This window comes from Stenella coeruleoalba, assembly GCF_951394435.1.
Source record: "Stenella coeruleoalba genome assembly, chromosome: 1".
Classification (NCBI taxonomy): domain Eukaryota; kingdom Metazoa; phylum Chordata; class Mammalia; order Artiodactyla; family Delphinidae; genus Stenella; species Stenella coeruleoalba.
In genome coordinates, this window is record NC_137169.1 from 89,625,942 (window position 1) to 89,651,083 (window position 25,142).

Below are 25,142 nucleotides of genomic sequence, written 5' to 3' on the forward strand. Positions count from 1 at the left end.
GAGGAAATAAAGGACTATCTTTTATGTAGTTTAATGACAGAGGATGGATAATCTAATTTAGTTTTGCTTTAAGTATTTCAGAGCTTGTGTGTGGGTGTGTGCATGCCTGTGTGTATGTGTATTCCTAAATTTGATTTTAAGATAATTTTTTAAAAGTCAACTTTTGAGTTTATGGTTTAGTAAGTATTTTTTTTAACTGGACTTTTCTGTCTTTGCAGATCTATAATAGTGTGGCATAACGAGTATTTTTTTAAGTTATTGTTCAATTTGTTTCAAGTCCCTGACATTTAATTTTACTACTGTCCTTTTCCTCTGAGAAGGTAATGGTGATATGGTAACTACTGTTCCTTGGGCAGATCAAGTGTTTCTGTCTCATTAGAGGACGGTCCTGTGGTATTTCCAAGAGGCTATTTAAAACATCAGTTTATGTTGGAAATTGTGCCTTTTTGAATACCAAATATCTTTATGATAATGCTGTAGGTTCTGCTATTCTTCATGCATTTCAGTGACAAAGATGGAAAATTAGTGCATTGATCTTGACCTTAAAAATGCATTCCTTTTGCTACTTAATGATATTTTCCAATGGATTATCTCTTCTGGTTGAAATGTTTATTATTGTTCATTGTCTAATTTTTGAGATTAGACTTTAAGATGTTGGTCTAGAAAACATTGTAGAGATGACTGAGTTCAACCTCTTGAAATTCAGATGAAATCATTGGGGTCCAGAGTACTCAGTGAGGCGTTACTTCTTAGACAACGTTGTTGACCCAGAGCTAGAACTTCAGTGCTCTGGAGCACAATCCAGTACTTTTGCCAGGTTGGGTCCTTGATATAAAAGATTTACAACTGTTCGAAATTGGAAGGTCTACATTCTGTTTTATGGACTTAATTATTTGCTAAAGTGATCTCTAGGCTTGGAGACTAAGCTGCATGGTTTACTGAGTTTACTGTTTGTACCACAAAAGTGAGTTTACAGATCTATCAGTCTCAGCTCCTTCAGCAGCCACTTACTGAGAAGCTACTGTGTGCGTCCTCTGGGGCAGTTGTAAAAATAAAGAAGATTGAATTTCTGGTTTTGAACTGTTCATGAGGGAATCTGACACAAATACAAATGACTCGAAAAAGATAGGCTGTCTAAATGTTATAGCAAAAATTAAAAACAGTGCTATGGGCCCATGGAAGAAAAAGCTAATTCTGTCTGGGCAGAGTGAGACCATGAAGGATCAGTAGGTCTTGAGAGTTAAAGAGTAGAAATATTGATCTTCTAAGGAAAATAAATATTGTGAAGCAAAGGAATAAAGACTCCAAAAGGCATAGATGATTTTGAAATAGTACATTTTTGATAGGGCTTTGGCAAAGAGTGTCCAGGGACTAGAAGAAGAAATGAGGTGACAGTGTGAAGAATTTTACATGGAATGCTACATTTTATTCTGAAGAAAATTGGGGATTATTGAAGGTTTTGATAAGAAAAGCAGACGAAAAATCAACTTGCTTTGATTTAAATGTTTTCCCAGGGTTTTTGAAATCATACAGCCTAAACTATCCACTATTACAAAAGATCACTACAGTCCCAGATTTTTTGTTCACTTGCCAAATCCTTTTCTACTCAGATTCAAGACCCAGTTTATGTTGCATGTATTCGATGTTTTTCTTGACCCTCTGAGAGTCAGCTCTTCTCATTTCTATAACTTGTAAAGGTTCTATAACACTAACAGATAATTTAGTACCTGGGACCTGATAGTTGCTTGGAAAGTATATGTCAAAATTAGCAGTTATTGCTCAGATTATTTTTACCCGCTGCAGTGTCAGTGTTTCATGCTGCTTTTCCAATGACTAGCATTTTACTATTGTACTTGTTAATGGTTTGTGAAAGAAATTCGTGCACAAATGCATGATTTAATAAGTGGATAAATGGGTCTTCTAGGGTTTTGAGTATTTCCATACCAATACATTGTTTAAAATCAGCCTGCTCATAACTATTTTTAGGAGCTCTAAATATTTTGATATCATCTCCCAGCTCTGTAATTTCAGAATTACAGAGGTAGCGCCTCAGGGTTCAGACACTTCAGTTGCACCAGTGGTACCCTCACTTTCTTTAGTTTTGGATGTTGCAACAATGGTTCTCCTTTCATAATTTTACCTTTATGCCACTGTGGAGATGTTTTAAATTTCCTTTTATTTAGGTGATAAGGACCTGTAACATCCTGTCAATTTATTATTATGTTTCTGTTTTTTCTGGGTTTTTGTTTTTTTTGTTTTTTTTTTGCGGTACTTGGGCCTCTCACTGTTGTGGCCTCTCCCGTTGTGGAGCACAGGCTCCGGATGCGCAGGCTCAGCGGCCATGGCTCACGGGCCTAGTCGCTCTGCGGCATGTGGGATCTTCCCAGACCGGGGCAGGAACCTGTGTCCCATGCATCGGCAGGGGGACTCTCAACCACTGCGCCACCAGGGAAGCCCTTTGTTGGGTTTTTTGATGCAAGGTGCAGTATTAATCTAATCCTGTGTCCACTAACACTACATAACCTTACCATCTCCTCATGCTTGTGCCCTGAGTTAGTTTCTCGACAATTTGCAAATGCTACATTGTCGTGCTATTTATTTATCTACTTTTTGATTCAGTCTCTGTCCACAACTAGATTGTAAGACCCATGAAACAGGGACTGTCCTAACACGCTCTTGAAGCATGGTCCCCAGAATAAGATGTAGGATAAATAGGAAATGAGAAACAACTCTATTTGTTCTTCAGGGCCCTCATTCTCCCTTTCACAAAGGAGGAAATTCAATAATAGAACATCATGTTTTTGTTGTTGTTCAGGAGGTTGATGCCACTGTTGATGACATGAGAAAAGCTCTGGCTCAATCCCCCTTACCGTGGAACTTGTCTAGTGAGTTGACTGTGACCTTACCTCAACCAGTGAGAAGCCAGTATGAGGTTATCAGTATATGCTCCAGGGAGGGTTGTGCTTTACAGATGAAAGTAAAGCATCCCTGCTCAACAGAAAGCAGATTATTTCAGTTATCTAAATTAATAACATATCCAGGTTTCTCCCAGGCAAATAGTTGTTATTTGGGGACAGTGGTGTGGATATTGTCAGATAACATTTAGATTAACATTTGAAGTGGCACAGCAACATACCTACATAGTCCCATGGCTAGAAAGTAATTATTGGCTAAATCACACACATGCTTTTAGCTTTTAAAATGAATTTAAGCTTATTATCTATGCACTGATGCTTTTACCTGTAAGGAACCATAAGCAATATCCTTTGGACATTAAAGAATTAATAGTAAAACATTTTTGAAAGGTTTTGTGTTTTTGAAATACGTCATTTTTCCTGTGGCTAGAGGGATTCACAAAATATCTGAAATAATTTGCTTTGTTTCCTAAGGTAACCATTTTTCTGGTAGCTTTCTGACTTACGGCCAGTCTTTTTTGCCAGAATATCAGGGTTTCTTGAGGACAAAAATAGTCTCATTTCAGCCAGCAGAAATGTCATTTGGAACTGCAAGTGACCATTACCACAGAAAACATAAACCACTTATTAATGCTTGCAACACAACAAGTAACACAGTGATTTCATAAGAGATTGCTTTTTCCATACAGATGGAAGTTAATAAAAAAGAGACAGCAGAAGGAAGAGGAAGGCAGCAGAATGTTATTGCATAGAAGGTATAGTCTTCAGGAAAAAAATATTTAGGAGAACACCAGGAGCATTGGAATATACATATACAGAGAGTTGAAAAAGGAGGGTAAAAATAATACATAAAAATGACAGAAGGAGCTAAAAAAAAAAAAAAGGAAATGAAGGAAGGAAAGTACAGGAGGAATGAGAAGCAGGATTTAAGGATTTGCTACAAGTTACCAAAAGCATAGTCATAGTTGTAGTCTAGTGGACATTATTAAGTTCCAAAGGGACATTTTAAGTTCTTTGAAAAATTAATAAGGGGAGGACAGAAAAGAATACAAGATTAAGAGACAGAGTCCACAAAATGCTAGGACATAGTACAGTCAATATGTAATTAGCAGTTTGTGGGTTTTTTTAACTTTTTCATTAGCCTTTTAAAATAAATGTACCTAATATATAATTAGATAATTTCAAATTACTCTGTTTTGTGGTTAAATTCCACTTAAGGAACTGTGACCTGATGTTATATGTAGCAGAATCATATGTGTCCAGGTGGATTGTAGTGACCATCTGATCACTGGATGGATGCCATGACTGGACAGATTATTGCTGATTTCTAGCTGCACCCACACCTTTTCCACCTTGTAAAAAAGCACAATTGGAGAAGGCTTGCATAATTAGTAACCTAACCAATTTTGTTCTATTCTGGAGTCTTTATTTTATTTTTTTTTGGTTAAATAACTGATACTTTATTTGGCATCTAATTAATCTTTGAGTTCTTTGATATATTTGATTTTGCTAAAGAGCTGAACCACAGTCAACTGAAATTTAGATCCGTTTGTATTTTTCTTTTCCTTGAGCACTTACTATGATTCTGGATAAATCCATGAGTACAAAAAGTGTATAGAAGATTGGAACAAACTAAAATCACAGCATCTAGGGGACCTGAAATGAACATGTGCTTAGCAAATATTTGTTGAATTGAAATACATCTCAGAATTGGAAGGGACTTTAGGGGCCATTTGTTAATCCAATTCTATCCTACTTTATGCAAAAGATTTTTAATACCAACAAGCAGTGTTCAAGAGATCAGAGACGATCTGTAAGTGAGTAAAGATAGAACATATAAAATCGCCTCCTTCCACCCCTCTTTTGTCAACCCTTATGGCAAATCACTGGTTGTTATTTTTTAAAATAACTGTGCTCTTGATTTATTCCTAAAGACATAGCCTTTTCTGTTTTGAAGAATGTTACTTTCTCTTTTCTCTTTTGGTCCCCTAAATATAAACGCTTCCACACCACTGTTTCAAAAGATAATGTAAGCTTTATGAGGATGAGGGCAGAGGCAGGAAGAGAGTATCTGGAAGGAATATGTATTTTCTGTTTTCCTAAGATATACTGAGAATAATGTAAAATTGGATAAGAGAAACTAGATGAGTAATGTCAGGTAACAAACTTAGCACATTTAATTAAGAAGTAGGACATATAGCACAAGCAATATTTTTTGAACACTGATTTACTGAAAAATAAGCAGCTGTTTATTCAGCACTTACTAAATGCCAGGCCTTGGACTTGGTGCTTCAAAAGATTATCTTATTTAACCTTCATTTAGTCCCATGAGAGCGGTATTATTTTCCCCACTGTATTACTGAGAAATGTATGATCTAGAGAGGAGTAACATGCTTCAAGCCAGACAAGTAATTTATTAAAATTTCAATCAATAAACATTATTTTTTGCAATTCCCTGTCATTTGGACCATGTAATAATTGTGACAGGTTAAAGGTGACATTTTATCATTTTAAAGAGGATAAAAGGAAGAAGAGGAGTAAGGAAGGAAGGAAACAAGCTTTTTTCAAATGTAAACGGAATTTTGCTGGGAAATTTAAATCACTCCTGTTTATTCAATTGATAGGATAATTTGAAAGTCATTTCATCTATTTTTGTAATAGCTTCTAAAGATCTCTCTTAGGCAAGATTCAAGTAAAATTTGTAGGACTAACTTAGATTATTATGTGATTTGGAAATAAGCTGCATTTATAAATATTTTGTAATTCATGCTGTTCACTTACTTCCATAGTTGATGTAATTAGTTTCAATTGTTGAGGTTTTAACTCTAGTAGTTACCAGATGAAACTTTTCCTTTTTCATACACAGATACACATGCACACATACACAGGCACGTGCTTTCATTTTCCATTTCCCATTTCTTAGTTCAACATCGTTACATTACCTTACACCTTCTTTTTACTCTATTGTAATGTCATCCAATAGCAAGGGAAATGAGGAGAATGTCACAGAGGGTTTTGTTTTTTGTTTTTGTTTTGCTTTAGTCACATAAAACTAAACTTAACATTTTTCTTCTTTTTTGTTTGTTGGATAATTAGAAAGACATCATATAATTGATTAAGAGCCATATGTGAGCCACGTCTTTGTAAGCATATGCTAGAGCAGAAGTAAATTGCTAAATATAGCAAACTACACATTTCTTTCCATTAATGTAGTACACTGAAATAAGACTTTATTTTGGTTTCAGGATTTATGGAAGAAACAAAAGTGAACCCAGATTTCCTGTGTGTTTGAGGCTGAAATAATATGTCCTCTTGGACACTGGAAAACTGCTGTTTAGAACTGAGAGCCCCCATATAAGTCAGTGAGACAACTTTCTTGTAGTGCTTTAAAAATATTCCAAGGTAATTTTCAGGATAGAGTTTTGACCCATTACAGTTAAAATATGTAACCCTGTTTGCTGTTAGCTTTGCCATTCTTTCCTGGTTATACCATATCAACTTCTAAGGCTCAGTGGATGAGTCTTCCCTCGAGTATGATGTGACATCTAAGATAAATCTGGCCCAGGGTGAGGGGGAAGGGAGTGATACATCTTTCTACTTTCTACTATAATCTTTGTTGAATGCCCTCCAACTAGTTTATGGCTTTGCACATTCTCCACATCTGGAGATATTTGCACTTGCTAAACCTTTTCATAAAGTCAGTGAAAAAATGACTATTTCCTGGGGAAAACTCAGACTTGTCTTTCAATGTACATGAAAGAGTCATTATTGATTTACTGCAGACAGCAGCATGTGAGAAACTCACAATCAATCAACAGTGACATTCCCTCATGTCTACTCACTTCCCTGAAAATTTCTTTCTCCTTTTCACTTTTATTGAAATCTCAGGTTTTCCTCTGAATATGCAGCTGCTTCTAAAGTAATCTCAAGCCCTTTGCCACACTCCTTTATCACTAAGTGTGGCAGTGGAAAAGTCCTCATTGCTCCTAATTTTCAGGACATTCTTTTTGACTACCAATAACTCATTCTCACTTTCAGCTGCTCCCCATGCTTTCTACTTCACTGAGAAGATAAAAGCGATTACAAGAGCGCTTCCATGTGCTTGCACTTCCTTATCTAAACTACCAACAGCATTTGTACACGTACACTTTGTCTTTCTACTTGTTTCCGTAGAATTCTCTGTGTTCCTATTTAAAACTAACCTCTCATAGATTATTCCAATCAGCATTATAACATGGTGCTATATCTAATTTTAGATATCATCAAAACCAAACATGTCTGATGCCATATCCTCCTCTAGATATACCCAATTTCTCTTCTCTTCATAGCAAAACTCCTAGGAAGTCTTGTTTATATCTGTCGTCTCAAGTTGCTCTTCTTCCATACTTTATTGAGTCCATTAGGATGAGGATTTTGCCACCATCTGTCTACTGAAACCACTTATCAATGTCATCAATGATTTCCATTTCTAAAGACTGAATAATTTTCAATTTTCATATTACTTAGCCCATATGAAGCATATGATAATTTAGTAATTTAATAAATCTTTCTCCTTGAGACATTTGCTTCACATTGTTTTCAAGACAACATCTTCTTCTAGTTTTCTTCCTGTCTCATGAACTACTTCTCAGTCTATATTACTGGTTGTCCCTCTTTTATTTAGCTCTAAATATTTGAGGCTTAGTGGTCTGGCTACTTCTCTTGGTGATCCCCTCCAGTTTCATCGGCTCAAATACTGTCTAGATATTGATGATTCCCAAAATGATATATTCAGTCCAGACCTCTCTACTGGACTCCAAATACCAACTGCCTACTCAGCAACTCTACTTGGATGTCTAATAGACATTTCAAACTTATCATGTCCAAAATCAAATTCCTGATCTCCTCTCCCAGTATTTTTTTTTTGCATCTCAGGAGACATATTTCTTTCCAGTGGCTTAAGTCAACAACCTTTCATAACCAATTTCCAGTGCATTCACACATTCTGTTAGCCACCATCAACATTAACTTAGTTTTTTATACCACCTGGTCTCTCTACTTTTTCCCTTAACACTAGAAGTAAATTCTTCACACAGCAGCCAAAGTGGTCTTATTAAGACAAATGTATTTCATGCCCATCTATGCTCAAAACCCACTAAAATCTTCCCATCCCACTCAGAATCCAACAAACCACTTACAGGGATCCACATGATCAGGCCTCATTTTCTGTTAGTCTTCTCCTTGCTCAATTTCCGTGTTCCTAGTCTCCTTGCCCTTTCCCAAAATTGCCATGTATGCTCTTGCTTTTCTAAATATGTACTTAAAATTTCCTCTGCTTGGAATTCTCTTCTCTCAGATATCTTGTAGTTCACTCCCTCACCTTCTTCATGTTTTTGCTCAAGTATCACATTTACGGTGGAACCTGTTCTATTTGTCACTACCCTAGAACATGCCGCTACCTCTCACTCTTCTTTGTTTTGTTTCTCTTCCACATAATGTACTACTTTTTGACATATATTTGCTTGTTTATTATTTTTTATTAGTCTGTAGTGTTATGAGGGCAGAGATTTTGTCTTGTTGGTCACTGCTATGTCTTTAGATTCCAGATAGTTCTAGGTACATGGCAGACATTCTAAAACTACATTGAAAATCTTTCACAAGTCCCTAGTGATGCACGTCATGAAATCAGTGATTGGCTCCAAACTTCTATAGCAGGCTTACCTTAGTCATTTTGTTGCCTTTGTTGCAACATGGCAACCCATTTTACATGTTTTGAACTTTGGGGCCTCAATTTTAACATTATGATGGGGTTTTATTGTATTTTTGGAATGAATAGAAGAAAAGAAGAAAGAAATTAAGTGAAAAAGGAAGGAAGAAAGAAAGGAGGGGGAAAAGGAGGGAAAAGGAAAAACAAGAAAGACAGAAGAAAGAAATTCCTCTTAGTCCAGGATGAATAAGCTTTGAATCATGAAAAAACAACTGGTCAATAGAATTTTTGTTTTTAATGAAGAGGTTTTTTATTTTTTTAATCTATTTATTTATTTTTAGCTATGTTGGGTCTTCATTACTGCACACTGGCTTTCTCTAGTTGTGGCGAGTGGGGGCTACACTTCGTTGTGGTGTGTGTGCCTCTCCTTACGGTGGCTTCTCTTATTGTGGAGCATGGGCTCTAGGTGCACGGGCTTCGGAAATTGTGGAACTCGGGCTCAGTAGTTGTGGTTCACAGGCTCTAGAGTGCAGCCTCAGTAGTTGTGGCGCACAGGCTTAGTTGTTCCGTGGCATGTGGGATCTTCCCGGACCAGGGCTCGAACCCATGTCCCCTGCATTGGCAGGCGGATTCTTAACCACTGTGCTACCAGGGAAGTCCTTGGTCAATAGAATTTGAAATCAGTGTGCAACTTGAGTAAAAATTTAAGGTGATGCTAAATCGCAGACCGGTTTAACTAAGCCAAAATCATGTAGTAACCAGATGAAAATATAATACACCATTTATTTAGGGGAAACTATCCTGACAACAGACTTGTGACCAAACAATTCACAATAATTTTAATAATTGAGTAATAATAATTTTCATGCATGGTGGTGGTGATGCAATCCATGATTCAAAGAGTCTTCAGTCACGACTTTCATGGGAGCCCAATCAGCATGATATGGACAAGGCAGGGACAGATAATCAAAATAAAATTGTAGAGATCTTGGGGTAAGGTATGTGTTGGGATTCTCAGTAATTTCTGTTTTGATAATTAAGATAGGTAGATGGTTAAAAACTAGCTTGGTAGATAGAGATGAGATTAGATAGATATAATACAGAGACATTTAGATATATAGCTATATAGATTGTTTTAAATTTTATTACTGTGATGACTAATTTTTTTTTGTTACTGTGATGACTAATTTTAAGTATCAACTTGACTAGGCCATGGGGTGCACCTATATTTCATCAAACGTTACTTTGGGTGTGCCTGTGAAGGTGTTTCTGGATGGCACTAACAATTGAATTGGTAGACTGAGTAAAGCAGATTGCTCTCCCTGATGTAGGTGGGCCTTGTCCAATCAGTTGAAGTCTTAAATAGAACAAAATGGCTGAGTAAGAGAAAATTCCTTCTGCCTAACTGCCTTTGAGCTGGGACATCAATTTTTTTTCCTGCCTTTGGACTCATACTAAAAACATTGGCTCCTTCTATGTCTTGAGTTTATAGTCTTTTTGACTGGAACTACACCATTAGCTCCCCTGGTTCTCCAACTTCTTGACTACAGATCTTGGGAATTATCAGCCTCCATAGTCACATAAGTCAATTCCTTATAATAAATATTTTTACATATGATGTGTGCTGTATTATGTACACATACATTTTATATATATATATATATATATATATATTATATATATATATATGTTTATACACACACATACATCCTGTTGGTTTTGTTTCTCTGGAGGACTCTAATATAACTACATTTTGTTTTGTTTATTTGTTTTGGGTTAAGGTAATTCAACTCCAGAAATATTTAAAAATCTGGTCAGGTTAAGTCTTAGACCCTTTAGGTAGTCATTTTTCTAAGAATTTAATGCTACCACTAGTTCTCTTTGTTTTTCATCTGCATCAGCTTCTCTTACTTCCCATATGATTAGCAGCAAAAGAGCTAAGTCACATAAAAACGTTCTTTAGTGCTCACATGCTCTTTTACATCTCTGCGACTTCATACAGGCTCTTGCCTTTTAATGGAATAACCATCTTTTTCCTTTCATTACCCAGCTGATCTTCCTTTAAGCATCACCTCCCTCAGGAAATTTTCTTTTATGTCCCAGTCTACTGAAGGTGTCCATTCTTTATGCCCTACTTGCATCCCATACAAGTCACTGTTATAAGACATATTACAGTACTACAATTATTGGTATACCTATATGAGTTCTCCAGTAGAAAATATTAAGATCGTTTTGAGAATAGTAACTGTGCCTTTTTAAAAGTGCTTTTATCTCCAACTCCTAGAACAGTGCCAGGTATGAGTATTTGTTGAAAAAATTAATATAATATGAATGCCAGTGAACTACTTTATCATGTGTAATATTTAAGATCATTGATAATCATTCATTTCTGGACTAATTATTTTCTCATATTACAAATTTTCTTAAAGGTAAAAACAAATCTCAATTATTTAAAATTAAATTAGCAAATTCAACAACGTTTTTCTTGACTGCATGTAAAAAGGGTGGATCCTGCTTATAGTATGTGGAATGTTACTAAGCAATCGTCATATTTGACTGTGCCTTTATTTGTGTAACATGCATTGGTTCTCTAAATAAAATTGCTTTCAAAATCAGCACTGAAGACGTGCCAATGTCTTTAGTAAATCAGATTTGACTGATGAAAAAGAAGGAGCTGTCATCATCATTTTACTGAATCATTGGTAGAGAGTTTGTATTTTCACAGTAGATTATAAATCCAGGACAAAGAATCTGGAATCAAATGCTTTTAAAAAGTCCTATGCTGGCAAAGACATGAAATGAAATCCACTTACTTCTTAGGTTGAGGGTAAGATTCTATAGGCAGATTTTACCTAACAACAACAACAAACATCACTTTGTGTCTTACAAATATCAACTAGGGGACACAGTAACCTATCATGTAATTCAGTTAGGGTTATGTGTAATCTAGTAAGTCTTCTTTAGTAAGCGATTTTTAATTTCTATACTACCTTTATAATTTTTAGACCTCACTGTAATTTCATATCTATGGTCTTTCTAATCTTAATATTCACCAGTACAGACTGTAGCATTTTTTGGCTGACTTACGTTTTGTATTTACATATTAATTATTATCATCTAGACTAATGTATTAGTTTCCTGTTGCTGCTACAACAAATTACCATAAACTTAGTGATTTTAAACACACAAATTTAGTATCCTATGGTTCTGGAGGGCAGAAGTCTGAAATAAATCTTATGAGGTTAAAATCAAAATGTCAGCAAGGCTGTATTCCTTTATGGAAACTACAGAAAAATCCATTTTCTTGGCCTTTCAGTTTCTAGAGGTAGCTTGCATTCCTTGGCTTTTGGCCCCTTCCTGCATCTTTAAAGTGCTTCTCTCTCATCTCTGCTTCTGTCATCTTCTCCTCTTTTTCTGACTCTGAGCATCAGTCCTTGCTCTTATAAGGACCTTTTTTTGTAAAAAGGAAAAAAAAATGTATGTTTTTTTTTTTTTTTGCGGTACGCGGGCCTCTCACTGTTGTGGCCTCTCCCGTTGTGGAGCACAGGCTCCGGACGCGCAGGCTCAGCGGCCATGGCTCACGGGCCCAGCCACTCCACGGCATGTGGGATCTTCCCGGACTGGGCAGGGATCCATGTATCCTTTCGAACCATGTTTTCTCCAGATATATGCTCAAGAATGGGATTGCTGGATCATATGGTGGCTCTATTTGTAGTTTTTTAGGGAACCTCCATACTGTTCACTGTAGTGGCTGTACCAATTTACATTTCCACCAACAGTGTAGGACGGTTCCCTTTTCTCCACACCTTCTTCAGCGTTTAATGTTTGTAGACTTTTTGATGGTCACCATTCTGATTGGTGTAAGGTCTATCTCATTGTTTTGACTTGCATTTCTCTAATACTTAGCAATGTTGAGCATCTTTTCAAATGCCTCTTGGCCATCTGTATGTCTTCTTTGGAGAAATCTCTATTTAGGTCTTCTGCCCATTTTTTGATTGGGTTGTTTGTTTTTTGATATTGAGCTGCATGAGCTATTTGTAAATTTTGGAGATAATCCCTTGGTCGCCTTCATTTGCAAATATTTTCTCCCATTCTATAGGTTGTTTTTTCGTTTTGTTTATGGTTTCATTTGCTGTACAAAAAAGGGCTTTTTTGACTACATGATCCCATCAGAAAATGCAGGATAATCTTCCCATTTCAAGTTTCTTAATTTAGTCAAATCTACAAGTTCCCTTTGGCTATATAAGGTAACATATTCACAAGTTCTGTGGATTAGGATATGAACATCTTTGGGAGGACATTATTCTGTCTACTACAGTCCATATACTTTTTTTTCTTTCTATATTTAGCCACATAAAGAGTTGTAACTCAGTATTAGAAAATATCATTGGAAGTCATAACTCAATAAAAAAACTTTCTAATAATTATTTTTGATTAAAAGTAGTCTAATTACTTGAATACTGTCTCACTCCCCAATATTAGAAACACATAGCCATAAGCTAGCTAACCATCCATCAGTTATGTTATAGAGATTTTTGCCTTATGCAGAATTAAAATAGATGGCCTTTATATTTCCTGTAACTCTAAGAGTCTCTTTAACTATTGTCAGATAAAGACAGTAGATACACAATGTCGTTCACTCATTTGTTTTTCATTAAATCTTCTAAAGCTAATGGAATGATACAAAATAAATGTAAAATATGCTGTAATGCTTGGGATATGGAATGACCTTATACGTTTTGACATTTATTTTTTTGTGTCACTATGTGTGTACAACTGAATTGTTATAGTCTGCTCAATGACATAACTTTAATTTTCAGCAGTAAAGTAGAAGAAGCCTAGATTGTATCATTAATTTTAACAACCTGATAGTCTGTGAGCAGAAGGAAGGAGGATGAAAGGGTGATGAACTACATTTAGAAGAGATGAATGTGCCCCATTTTAGGATGACCTACCAATATAAAAGAGCACTTTGTCCAGCATCCTTAATTTTTACATGAGGAAATGGAAACCAAAAAAGTTTAGTGAGTTGCCCAAAGCCATACAACTAGATAGTTGCAGAGTTGATATTAGGCCTCAGATTTTCTAACTCCTAATTTAGTAGTCTGTTCACTCCACTGTGAACTTTCTAATTTCCTAATTATTATATAATTTGTTCAGAATTTGATATGGTTTCTCTCTTCCTTTATCTTAATTTTACATGTTAAATTAATGTTAATTAGGTTGAGTTCCTTGAGAGGTATCTTTTCCAAAAGCAATGACCATGTACAGATAGACAAAATGAAGTATGTTTCTATTTTATTTCTATCTGCAGTGTTTAGATGCAAATAAAAAAGGAAAAGGAATTTAAGAATGCTTTCATGCCTTTTTCTTCCTTCTATTTCTTCTTACCAAGAGATATTAAAGATCAGTTGAACTAAATTAGAGACCCTTTTTTTTTTTTTTGCGGTACGTGGGCCTCTCACTGTTGTGGCCTCTCCCGTTGTGGAGCACAGGCTCCGGACGCACAGGCTCAGCGGCCATGGCTCACTGGCCCAGCTGCTCCGCGGCATGTGGGATCTTCCCGGACCAGGGCACGAACCCGTGTCCCCTGCATCGGCAGGTGGACTCTCAACCACTGCGCCACCAGGGAAGCCCCAGAGACCCTATTTTAAACAGTTAGTAATAGAAGGGCATCCAGGTCTCAGATTAATGAATGCAGTCATTGTGTAGGAGAGTGTGTATGTGTGTGTGTGTGTGTGTGTGTGTGTGTGTGTGTGTGTCTGTGTTTGAGTGTGTGGTGTTTACAGGGGGCAATAAACGTCACTTGAAATGGTTAAATAAGCATTGGCAGATGTGTTGTATATATCATCTTTAAAAGCTGCATCCTTGATGTGTAAATAAATGCTTACCTCCCCTCAATTTTTCTTTTTCTTTTAACTATATTTGAATGTGTTCACCTTCCTGCTGCATGTAAGCTCATTTATAATTTCCTCCCTTCTTAATATCCATTTTTATTTTAGGACAAATATTTAGATTTGGAGTCTTTTCTTGCTTTTTCTGACAGGGAAGTCATCATGCTTTGGCACCAATGGGGGCACTACTAGTAAATATTGACTCCTTCAACCCACTTGATTCCTTACTCTCAAGTATCATATGCCCTGCTTTCAGTCACTATATGTTACAATAACTAACTACCTCTTTGGCATGAGCTTCATAGCACTCTGTACATTTCCTCCTACTTATCCCTGGAATCTTTTAAGGTATATGGCAGTCAAACTAGAGTCATTTTATTCCCTGACTTGGTCTAGCACTCAGCTTATTGTAAAGAAGAATACATCTGTAGCAAAATATAAATAATAACAAGTATAGTAAAAAGTCTTTAGTGTGTCTTGAGCTGGATAATATTTCAGTTTGTTTAGTACTACAATAATATGCACTAAGATGTAGTCATCGTGCCCCAAAATGCATGTAGGTGTGAAAATACTCACCAGATAAACAATTCCATAAGCAGCCATAGACATAGATCATTCCCAGAAGCAACGGTGTCTTTTGTAAGGCAACATTTCATCAGTGACATTTTGGTGCCAGTGAATCAACATATCCAGTACTGATCTCTATTTGCAGAAATCCTGCCTTTTGGAACTGGTCTCTCTAGTAATGCTATTTAAATCATCAGGGGATAATGCTTCTTAATCACATTCAGTTTAGTTGGAAAAATGAAAAGGATCTTCTATTCAATTTATGTCTTTCCTATGGAGTTATCTAGATAGCTGTTTATTTGTGCTGTTGAAACAATTTTATTACTGATATTTCTTTTCAGAGCATTTTAACCTACAAAGTTAATTATAAAAATTTGAATTTCTGATTATATTTAATTCAGATAAATCTAACTCTACTTCTATTTGCTTTTAATCATTTAACCTTATTCTCTTTGGGAGTGTTGTGCTCATATAGTAATGCAGTACAAATATGGAGCCAATACTACTTATCTTCCTATTGTGGTATTATAAGAATATATAGTAAGATAATAATTTCAATGGAATATTTTAGATCCTTAAAAAAATAATTCAGTCCCTAAAAGAGGTGGAAAAATATAGGTAATATACTAATTTATCCAATAAGGTAAGACATTACATAAAATAAAGATAGTCAAAACAATAAGCACACATTAATAAAATGTTTAGACTCATAAATTTATGCAAATAAAATGGACACATAGATACACCAAGGAATAAGAGGATATGCTAACTTTGCCAACAAGCATCATGAAACACAGCAAGTAATTCACAAGAGTATTGAATTTGTAGCATCCCAGGGAGTTACCAAAAGTCAAAAATAGCACTAAGGATGGTGAGGTAAGACAGGAAGTTAATCAAAAAATTTAAAAGACATCATCTTGCAGCATTCTTCAAGATAAATAACCTGGTATGAATTCCAAACCCTTAAAAACAAGGTTCTTAAAATTTGTCTTACTTCCCTACCCCTAATATATTATCTGATGAGAGCATGGGCCAAAAACACAGATTATATCCATAAGTTATTTAGCCTAGGATTTTAACGTTTTTTCTTCATCTGTTCATTTGTTCATTCAACAAATGTTGATAAATATTATATCTGAATAGGCACTGTGCTAGCTGATAGATAGGAAATGATAAGATCATGATCAAGACACAGAGCCTGCCCTCAGGTACATTATAATTTAGTAGGGGAGACACAATATAATAAATACCCAGTTTTTTTTAAAAAAGAAAGTGGTAAGTATAGTAAGAGTGATTGGAAATAGAGTGTTTTATAAATCTTGGAGGGGAAGAAATACAATTCAGTCTGTGTTCATTGAACACCTATTCTGTGTCAGACACAGTGCCAGTGGCTGTAGATGTAAAGATAAATAAAACATCATTCTTTTCTTATAGGAGTTTTTAGTTGATCAGGATTATCTTCTCCTGGGGTGCAGGGCGTGTCAGGAAAGGATTTATGGAAGAAATGATATTTGAGTTGCATCTTAAAATATAGGTAAATTTTTGACATATGGAGAAGAAGGATAGAGCTTTCCAGGGAGAGGCAAAAGCATGAACATAGCAGCATCTGTGATCCTTTTCTCTGAATTTATTTTTATTCTGCTGAAGGCTTGGTATGAGAATAACAGAAGGCATAACTTTGTGATTATGCTTTACGACACCTTGTTTTTAAAGCACAAAAGATGTGTTTTTAGAAAAATCTATTGTTTTGACAATATTTTTGAGTATTTTTATTAGCACCATTTAAATTACTGGCACTATTGATAGAGTTGGTCTAATTTTGTTTTTGTGTCTTGGACCCCTCTTCCCCCAAAATGGTTTGCAACCTCTTGAGTAAGTAACACGTGAGTCAAAATTAAACTTCACTAAGGTATGGTGTGCAGGTATTTTTGAAATAGTGTATTTCTTCTTAAATATGAGGTGTTCATGGGTAGGGTCTATCCTAGATATTATACAATTGCTCTCATCTATTTTTGCCCTTTGTATGAGAGAATCAATTCTTGAGTTACTAAGGTGGACTTGCATTTGGATGAGCAGCGTCAGGAGAAATGCTGTTGTGTCTAATTAAGGGTCAGGTCTTTTCAAGGATTTTATAGAAGTTTCTATTGAGAAAAGCAGGGAAACCGGTATAAACAGAGGGACTGAAAAAGCAATCCAAGAGAAAAGAGCAAAGAAATTGTGTTCATAGAAATGGTCATTTCTCCATTACTGCTATGGTCTGAATGTTTGTCTCCCCCCAGATTCATATGTTGATATCCTGATGCCCAAGGTGATGGTATAAGGAGGTGGGGCCTTTGGGAGGTGATTATGTCATGAGAGTGAAGCCCTCAGGTCTCACAAATTTATGATCTTATAAGCTGTACTCTACAAAAGGATCTGTTAATTTTTAATGAATGATCAAATAGTATTAAACAGAATATCTTAGTCTGTTTGGACTACTATAACAAAATACCCCAGACTGGGCAGCTTATAAACAGATACTTACTTCTCACAATTCTGAAGGCTGGAAGTTCAAGGTCAAGGTACCAGCATGGTCAGGTGAGCTCCTTCTTCCAGGTTGTAGACTTCTCTTTATATTCTCACATGGTGGAAAGAGTGAGCTATCTCTCTGGGGCCTCTTATATAAGAGCACTAATCTCATTCATGAGGGCTCCATTCTCATGACTCAGTCATGTCCCAAAGGCACCATATATTAATATCATCACATTGAGATTACGTTTCAACATATGACTTGTGGGAAGGGGAGGGGGCACACACATACTGACCATAGCATAGAGTCATCCTAGAGTTTAACAAAGAAGTTTTAAGAACATGAAGATTTTTTGTTCTGGTTCTGCAAAAAATGCCATTGATAATTTGATATTAATTGCATTGAATCTGTAGATTGCCTTGGTTAGTATAGTCATTTTGACAGTATTGATTCTTCCAATCTAAGAACATGGTATATCTTTCCATTTGTGTCATCTTCAATTTCTTTCATCAGCATCTCATAGTTTTCAGAGTACAAGTCTTTTGCCTCCTTAGGTAGGTTTATTCCTAGGTATTTTGTTCTTTTTGATGTGATGGTAAATGGGATTGTTTCCTTAATTTCTCCTTCTGATCTTTCATTGTTAGTATATAGAAATGCAAGAGAGTTCTGTGCATTAATTTTGTATCCTGCAACTTTACTGAATTCATTGATGAGCTCTGATAGTTTTCTGGTAGCATCTTTAGTATTTTCTGTGTATAATATCACATTTCTGTGGAAACACAGAAGACATCAAATAGCCAAAGCAGTCTTGAGAAAGACAAATGGAGCTGGAGGAAGCAGGCTCCCTGACTTCAGACTATACTATAAAGCTACAGTAATCAAAAAAGTATGGTACTGGCACAAAGATGGACTTACAGATTAATGGAACAAGATAGAAAGCCAGAAATAAACTCACGCACCTATGATCAGTTAATCTACAACAAAGGAGGCAGGATATACAATGGAGAAAAGACAGTCTCTTCAATAAGTGGTGCTGGGAAAACTGGACAGCTACATGGAAAAGAATGAAATTAGAACATTCTCTAACACCATACACAAAAATAAACTCAAAATGGATTGAGACCTAAATGTAAGACTGGATACTATAAAACTCTTAGAGGAAAACATAGGCAGAACACTCTTTGACATAAACTGCAGTGATATCTTTATGGATCCACCTCCTAGGATAATGAAAATAAAAACAAAAATAAATGGGTCTAATTAAACGTAAGAGCTTTTGCATAGCAAAGGAAACCATAAACAAAACAAAAAGACAACATAATGGGAGAAAATACTTGCAAACGAAGCGACCAACAAGGGATTAAGCTCCAAAATATTCAAACAGCTCATGCAGCTCAATATCAAAAAATAAAGAACCCAATCAAAAGAAATGGGCAGAAGATCTAAATAGACATTTCTCCAAAGAATACATACAGATGGCCAAGAAGCACATGAAAAGATGCTCAGCATTGCTAAGCATTAGAGAAATGCAAATCAAAACTACAATGAGGTATCACCTCACACAGGTCAGAATAGCCATCATCAAAAAGTCTACAAACAATAAATGCTGGAGAGGGTGTGGAGAAAAGGGAGCCCTCCTACACTGTTGACGGCAATGTAAATTGGTACAGCTACTATGGAGAACAATGTGGAGGTTCCTTAAAAGACTAAAAACAGAACTACCACATAATCCAGCAATCCCACTCCTGGGCATATATCCAGAGAAAACCGTCATTTGAAAATATACATGCACCCCAGTGTTCATTGCAGCACTATTTACAATAGCCAAGACATGGAAACAACCTAAATATCCATCGAGAGGGGAATGGATAAGAAGATGTGGTACACAAATACAATGGAATATTACTCAGCCATTAAAAAAAGGAAATAGTGCCATTTGTAGCAACATGGTTGGACCTAGAGATTGTCATAGTGAGTGAAGTAAGTCAGACAAAGACAAATATCATATGATATCACATATGTGGAATCTAAAAAAATGATACAAATGAACTTATTTACAAAACAGAAACACAACATTGTAAATCAACTATACTCCAATATAAAATTTAAAAAAGATCATGTACGTTCCTCATTTTACAGGTGAGAGAACTGAGATCATAGCTTTCCCAAAGTTATATGTGTGTGTGTGTGTGTGTGTGTATTTGTTACATAATGTATAATAAACATATACAAGTATTTATTATATATATATAATAAAAACACATATATACATATCAGTGGCAAATTAGGGATGAAAAATGAGGGACTTTGTCTGAATCCTGACCCTTTTGTTTCTCACTCTTGTGCTGCTTTCCCTCCCAACAGAGAATGGATCATCACAATAGTCATTTTCTAAGGAGAATTGTTGCAAAATTACAAGGAATAAGAATTTTTTTAAAAAAATAAAGGAGCACAGTACCATTTTAACCTTTTCAAGTTGCCAAGAGAAAGAATCAGAAAGAATATTTACATTCCAAACTAAATATTTAATTGGGTTAAGAAGGATGGAATAAAACGAGAGTAGCAAAGTCATTTGCACTTTCAAAACATAGGTGGGCTGTGTTGAGCTTTTCATTTTTTACCATATCCGGGTTTATTGGTATGTAATTACAGATCCTTGCCAGATGCCATCGATCCATATTTTCTGTTCTAATTTGAGTTGATCCTGTTGTACAGAGGATGTCTCTGGCATACAGGAGATACAGGAGAAGATAGATTTTTTTTTTTTTTTTTTTTTTTTTGCGGTATGCGGGCCTCTCACTGTTGTGGCCTCTCCCGTTGCTGAGCACAGGCTCCGATCGATCGCGCAGGCTCAGCGGCCATGGCTCATGGGCCTAGCCGCTCCACGGCATGTAGGATCTTCCTGGACCGGGGCACGAACCTGTGTCCCCTGCATCGGCAGGCGGACTCTCAGCCACTGCACCACCAGGGAAGCCCGAGAAGATAGATTTTTAAGATGAATTTTAAAGCAAATTCATACTGATCTCAGTTTATTTCTCTTGCTGTTTTTGCTTTTATCAATTTCATTTTAAAGTTATAAGAAAATAAACTTTAACTAGATTTATATACTAAAGCCACCTCTAGACAATTTAGGTCTTTCATCGTTTTGTTTTTAGCAACACCAAAACACAAAGGCAGTTATACATGGTATATTATGTTATGAAGCATATAACAATATAATTATTGAAATTCCCTTACTTCCCATTGTGTTTGTATGGCTTAAAGCAACTGTCTTATTTAAGGCAAGAGTTCTAATTGGCCGAGTTGTTTTAGATAGAAAAAACACTTTGGTGTTGAAGATTATTGCTGAATCATTGTTTCACTTTATGTCTGTAGTGTCAGCAAGTACCATGGTGATAAGTTCTTTAATATATTTCCAAGTAAGGAGATAGTGAATGCTTTCTCAATCTAAGCATGCTAGGGCATTTTGCAATATATTTATCACACAGGTATGACTGCTTAAAAGTATAACACTCACTGCAGTGTGTGGCTATGCCCATGTCACCTCTTTTTAACTGTTCCCCAAGTGTCTTACTCCAGTGTAAATGTTCTATTTGAAATCTGCACAGTCACATTTATACCTCCTTTCTTTATAATTCAGCATTGCGGAGCAGAGAAATTCACAGTTCTGGTTCAAGGGATTACTGTTTTGTTATAATGTTCAAATAATGGTCTGCTAAAAATCTTCTTGTAAAAGAAGAAGAGGTTCACTCTCCTACTATCAAGGTCATTACTAAACTCTGTGCCTTCTGTTTAAAAGCACAGAGATGCCATCTAGCAGCCGCCCTCAGGAATTTCCTACACAGAAATAGTCCTTTCTCTATAAAACTGAGCAATAATTGAATTCTTACAAGCTTTTGGTTTTTCTTAATTTACTTATTGGATGAATGATGATTTGGCATATTGCCTGTAGTTCAGATACTCCATTACAAATGAAATTAATTAATTAATATCTCTTAAAAAGGGCAAAGGGATACACCTATGAGTTTTTGTAAATGGAACTGGAAATTTGTTAATATGATTTTAATTAAGAAAACATAATTCTCATGATTTTCTTGAGAGGAAAATTGATAATCTGTCTATATAAAAATACAAATAATTGATTGATTTTTTTGAATTGCCTTCCTTTACTGAAAGAAAATACTAATCTTACCAATATTCTGGTATATTAAATGAGAGAAAAGAAAGTAAGTGGATGCTGAAAGTAAGTTCATCCTGTGAATATAAATGTTTGGGCATTTTTAAAAAAATTAACAATAAATTTGACTTTCAAGTGATTTATCTTGCTGTAAGATAGTGATACCTAAGCACTTTATAAAATGTCATATATGATCTGTAAGTTTCAGGAAGAATGATCATAAACATAAATATTATATAATCTTCCATGAAATGGAATTGTTACTGTTGTTAGAAGCCTTTTTGTTTCAGATAAATTAATATATAATAAGCATGCTCTAAAATTTAGATTTCCAATATTTGATATATGTGACAATCCTATACCTAAAAAAGTCTATTCAATTTTAATAGCTCTACTATATTGCCAGTTTGTGTGTATCCATGCATGATTTATGTGTAGTGTAAATATAAAATGCAATAATATAGAATAATACTTAAATGAATTCATTTAAAAGTATGATTTTGAAATATATCAGTCCTAACATTATAAAAATTTTTTTATTAGCTGTTTAGAATTTTTGTATATTTAAATTTCATCACTTATTACTTATTTGTCCACAAACTGTGGTATTTTGTGCTACTGTATTATTGGAATTTAATTTCAATTTTGCCAAACGTAATTTGCATCATGGATGTTAATTATTATCTAAACCCTTAAGTAGTTAGTAAAAAAATAAAATTTGAGAAAATTTCTATTTCATAACCTAATTGACAATCATTTTGAGAATTCAGTGGTGCCATTTGTGATTTGGGGGAGGGGAAATGATATAGTTTCGTGATTCTCAATAGTTTGATAAAACATAACAAAAGTAGTTTTATTCACTTTTTTAAACAAAATTTGTCTACTAGTCCAAAGACCTTTTTACAACATTAAAATCACTTGCTATGAACATTTTAACATTCTCTATATTGTCATATGTAGTATATAACAAATACTATCTGCTGTTCTTTGCATACTGTATTGCAATATCTAGAAACTGAAAAGGACAGTTTGAAAAGTTAATGTATGCCTTTCCTTTCCTGGATTTCTCAGTTCAGTTGTACCAAACAGACAAAATTAAGTCTGAAGAAAAGTTTTCTGTTGTTGAATACATGGAAATAAACTTATTAATACTAGAAAAAGTCACGACTAAAAATAGGTCATTTATTTGGAGAATTTATCTCAATATTTATTAGAAGCTCTTCTTTGTTGATATATTTTTAATTTGGGAAAGAATGGGGTACAAGAAGTGAAGATATTTATGCATTTAAAGATATCAGAAAAATCAAATGAAACATGCAGTTGTTAGTAAAGCTCTGCATTTCCGAATTCATTTTAAAGAAAGATAAAACTCACTTTAAGTCAAGTGATTTTTTTTGTGCAGTAACTCAATAATTAGCTTTGCTTTTTAAAAATGTTTTACCAAGAATATTTCAGATGAGATATATAGTAGAATGTGTTCAAAGTTGTAATAACAAACATAATATAATGAGAGTGGCAATGGAATATGTTACTATAGATCCAGAGAAAAAAATGAAAAAGAAAGATTAAAAAATATGAAAGCAGAATCAACACTTTGTACCTAGATGTAAAATGCTTTAAAGCTACACCTTAGTGTATGAAATATCCCATTAAGGATATTAAGACAAAATTATTATTTTGTCTTAATATCACAACCATAGCTTTAAAAGGAAATGATCTTATTCTTATCAGGTCTCTCTAAATATGAAAAGTACACAGAAATAATTATAAGCATAGATGATATGATTCTAAATTTTCACTCTCTACTATATTAGGCCTAGAAATATTCAGTCAACCACAGTATTAGGCTATGCTTGGTTATATCTTAGTTCAATTATGAAAAGAAACAATTTCTCTACACTACACAGTTATTTTAAAATAACTTTATAATATTCCAAAATACAACTTTAAATGGTTTTAGAACATGACATCATTTCTCCTATTGTGTCAAATTGCTCTTGAACAGTTAAAGAAGTAAACTAATTTTTGAAATTGTATTTCCTTACTTTTTACTAGATGCATTATATCTTATTCCAGATAGTTATGATTTTCTTAGAATGCTGAAGCTCTCAAATTATCTCACTTTATCCTCAAGACTTTTCTCATACACTGCTGAAAATATTTCTCCATATTTTCTGATTTTTTATCAAAAGAGGTTAGCATTCACTTTAATTGCCAGTACTGGATAATTATCAGAGTTCAACAGATATGAGACAACTCATCCTTCCTATTGCCCTCCTTAGTTTGAAAGGATTCTCACTTCCTGTTTCTTAACACTGGTAATCAGAACTTCCTCAGTGCCCCGTAATTTCCTTAATGAAAAGAGAGAAACAAACACAAGCCCCTTTCACTAATGCCTCTCAACCACGACAGAGAGTGGAGCTCTGCTGCTCTGCCCTGTGTGTTACAAGCAGCATCCCAAATGTTTTGGACACAAACCGCAGCACGTCTGCGTTGGGAGTATTATTGACCAGGATCAGCTGGAAAACGCTTCTCTGCTTTCAACAAAGAAACGGTTCACCATCTCCTAATACATGATTACAAATTGCATTATTTTAATTGCTAAGTCCTTTGCATTACCCGTCCGACTTCAGAAGAGAACATTAACCACTTGGATACCAAATAAGCTAAATTCTCTCAAGAGCCGCATTGCCCGCTGCCCATACACGTTATATTCGCTCCTGGTCCCTCCCCCCTCTCTCCGGGACTCTACCTTGTGGAGCTATTCCTCGGATAGTTCACCTTGTTATCTTCCAAGCAGTGGGGATACGCCAGACACCACAAGATAGCTGGAAGAGCTGTCTTTCATGCTGCTTTTTTTTTTTCATAATTAAATGCATTTTTGGTCGGTCTGTTACATATTGCACATTTATTTCAAACAAGAGTTAAAATATTGCCCATACCTTGGAAGGGTCTAATCCAGCAAGCAAAGACAGCAGCAGGAGATTGAGTAGGTTGGATGCCGCCTGCATTCTGATCTGGATTTTTGCCCCTGTTTACTCTCTTTTATGTAGCCACTCGACTCTCACTGCAGAGACCTTTCCTTCGTCAGTTGCACTTTCTGCCTGCCAGTCAGAGCTGAGTGGAGACAGAGGCGGCGGCAGGAGCAGTAGCAGCAGCAGCGGTAGCAGCAGCGGCAGTAGCGGCAGCCGCCCTGGGGGGCGATCATTCCGCAGGCATTCTCAGGGCTGGGAGTCCGCGAGCTCTAGGAGTGGATTGAGCTGCAATGGTCGCTGACCGAGGTGCTGAAGCTCCTCCAAGCCGCGCGCCCCAATTTACCTTCTCTCCCGCGGCTATATAGCCAGACCACCTCAAAAGTTTTGACCCAAGAAAAAGATAAAGGGAGTAACAGCTG

General features: G+C 35.5%; 1 protein-coding gene across 1 annotated transcript in view; it reads right to left on the reverse strand.

The window, feature by feature from the left end:
* The window catches only part of OLFM3 (olfactomedin 3), a gene marked incomplete at both ends in the record, with an annotated part of 194,170 nt that extends 169,411 nt beyond the window's left edge, over window positions 1-24,759 (reverse strand). Inside the window, one exon of the mRNA XM_079929190.1 lies at window positions 24,691-24,759. Within this exon, the coding sequence (XP_079785316.1) occupies window positions 24,691-24,759 (69 nt within the window). The remainder of the gene's footprint in view (window positions 1-24,690) is intronic.
* Between the last annotated feature and the right edge of the window lie 383 nt (window positions 24,760-25,142).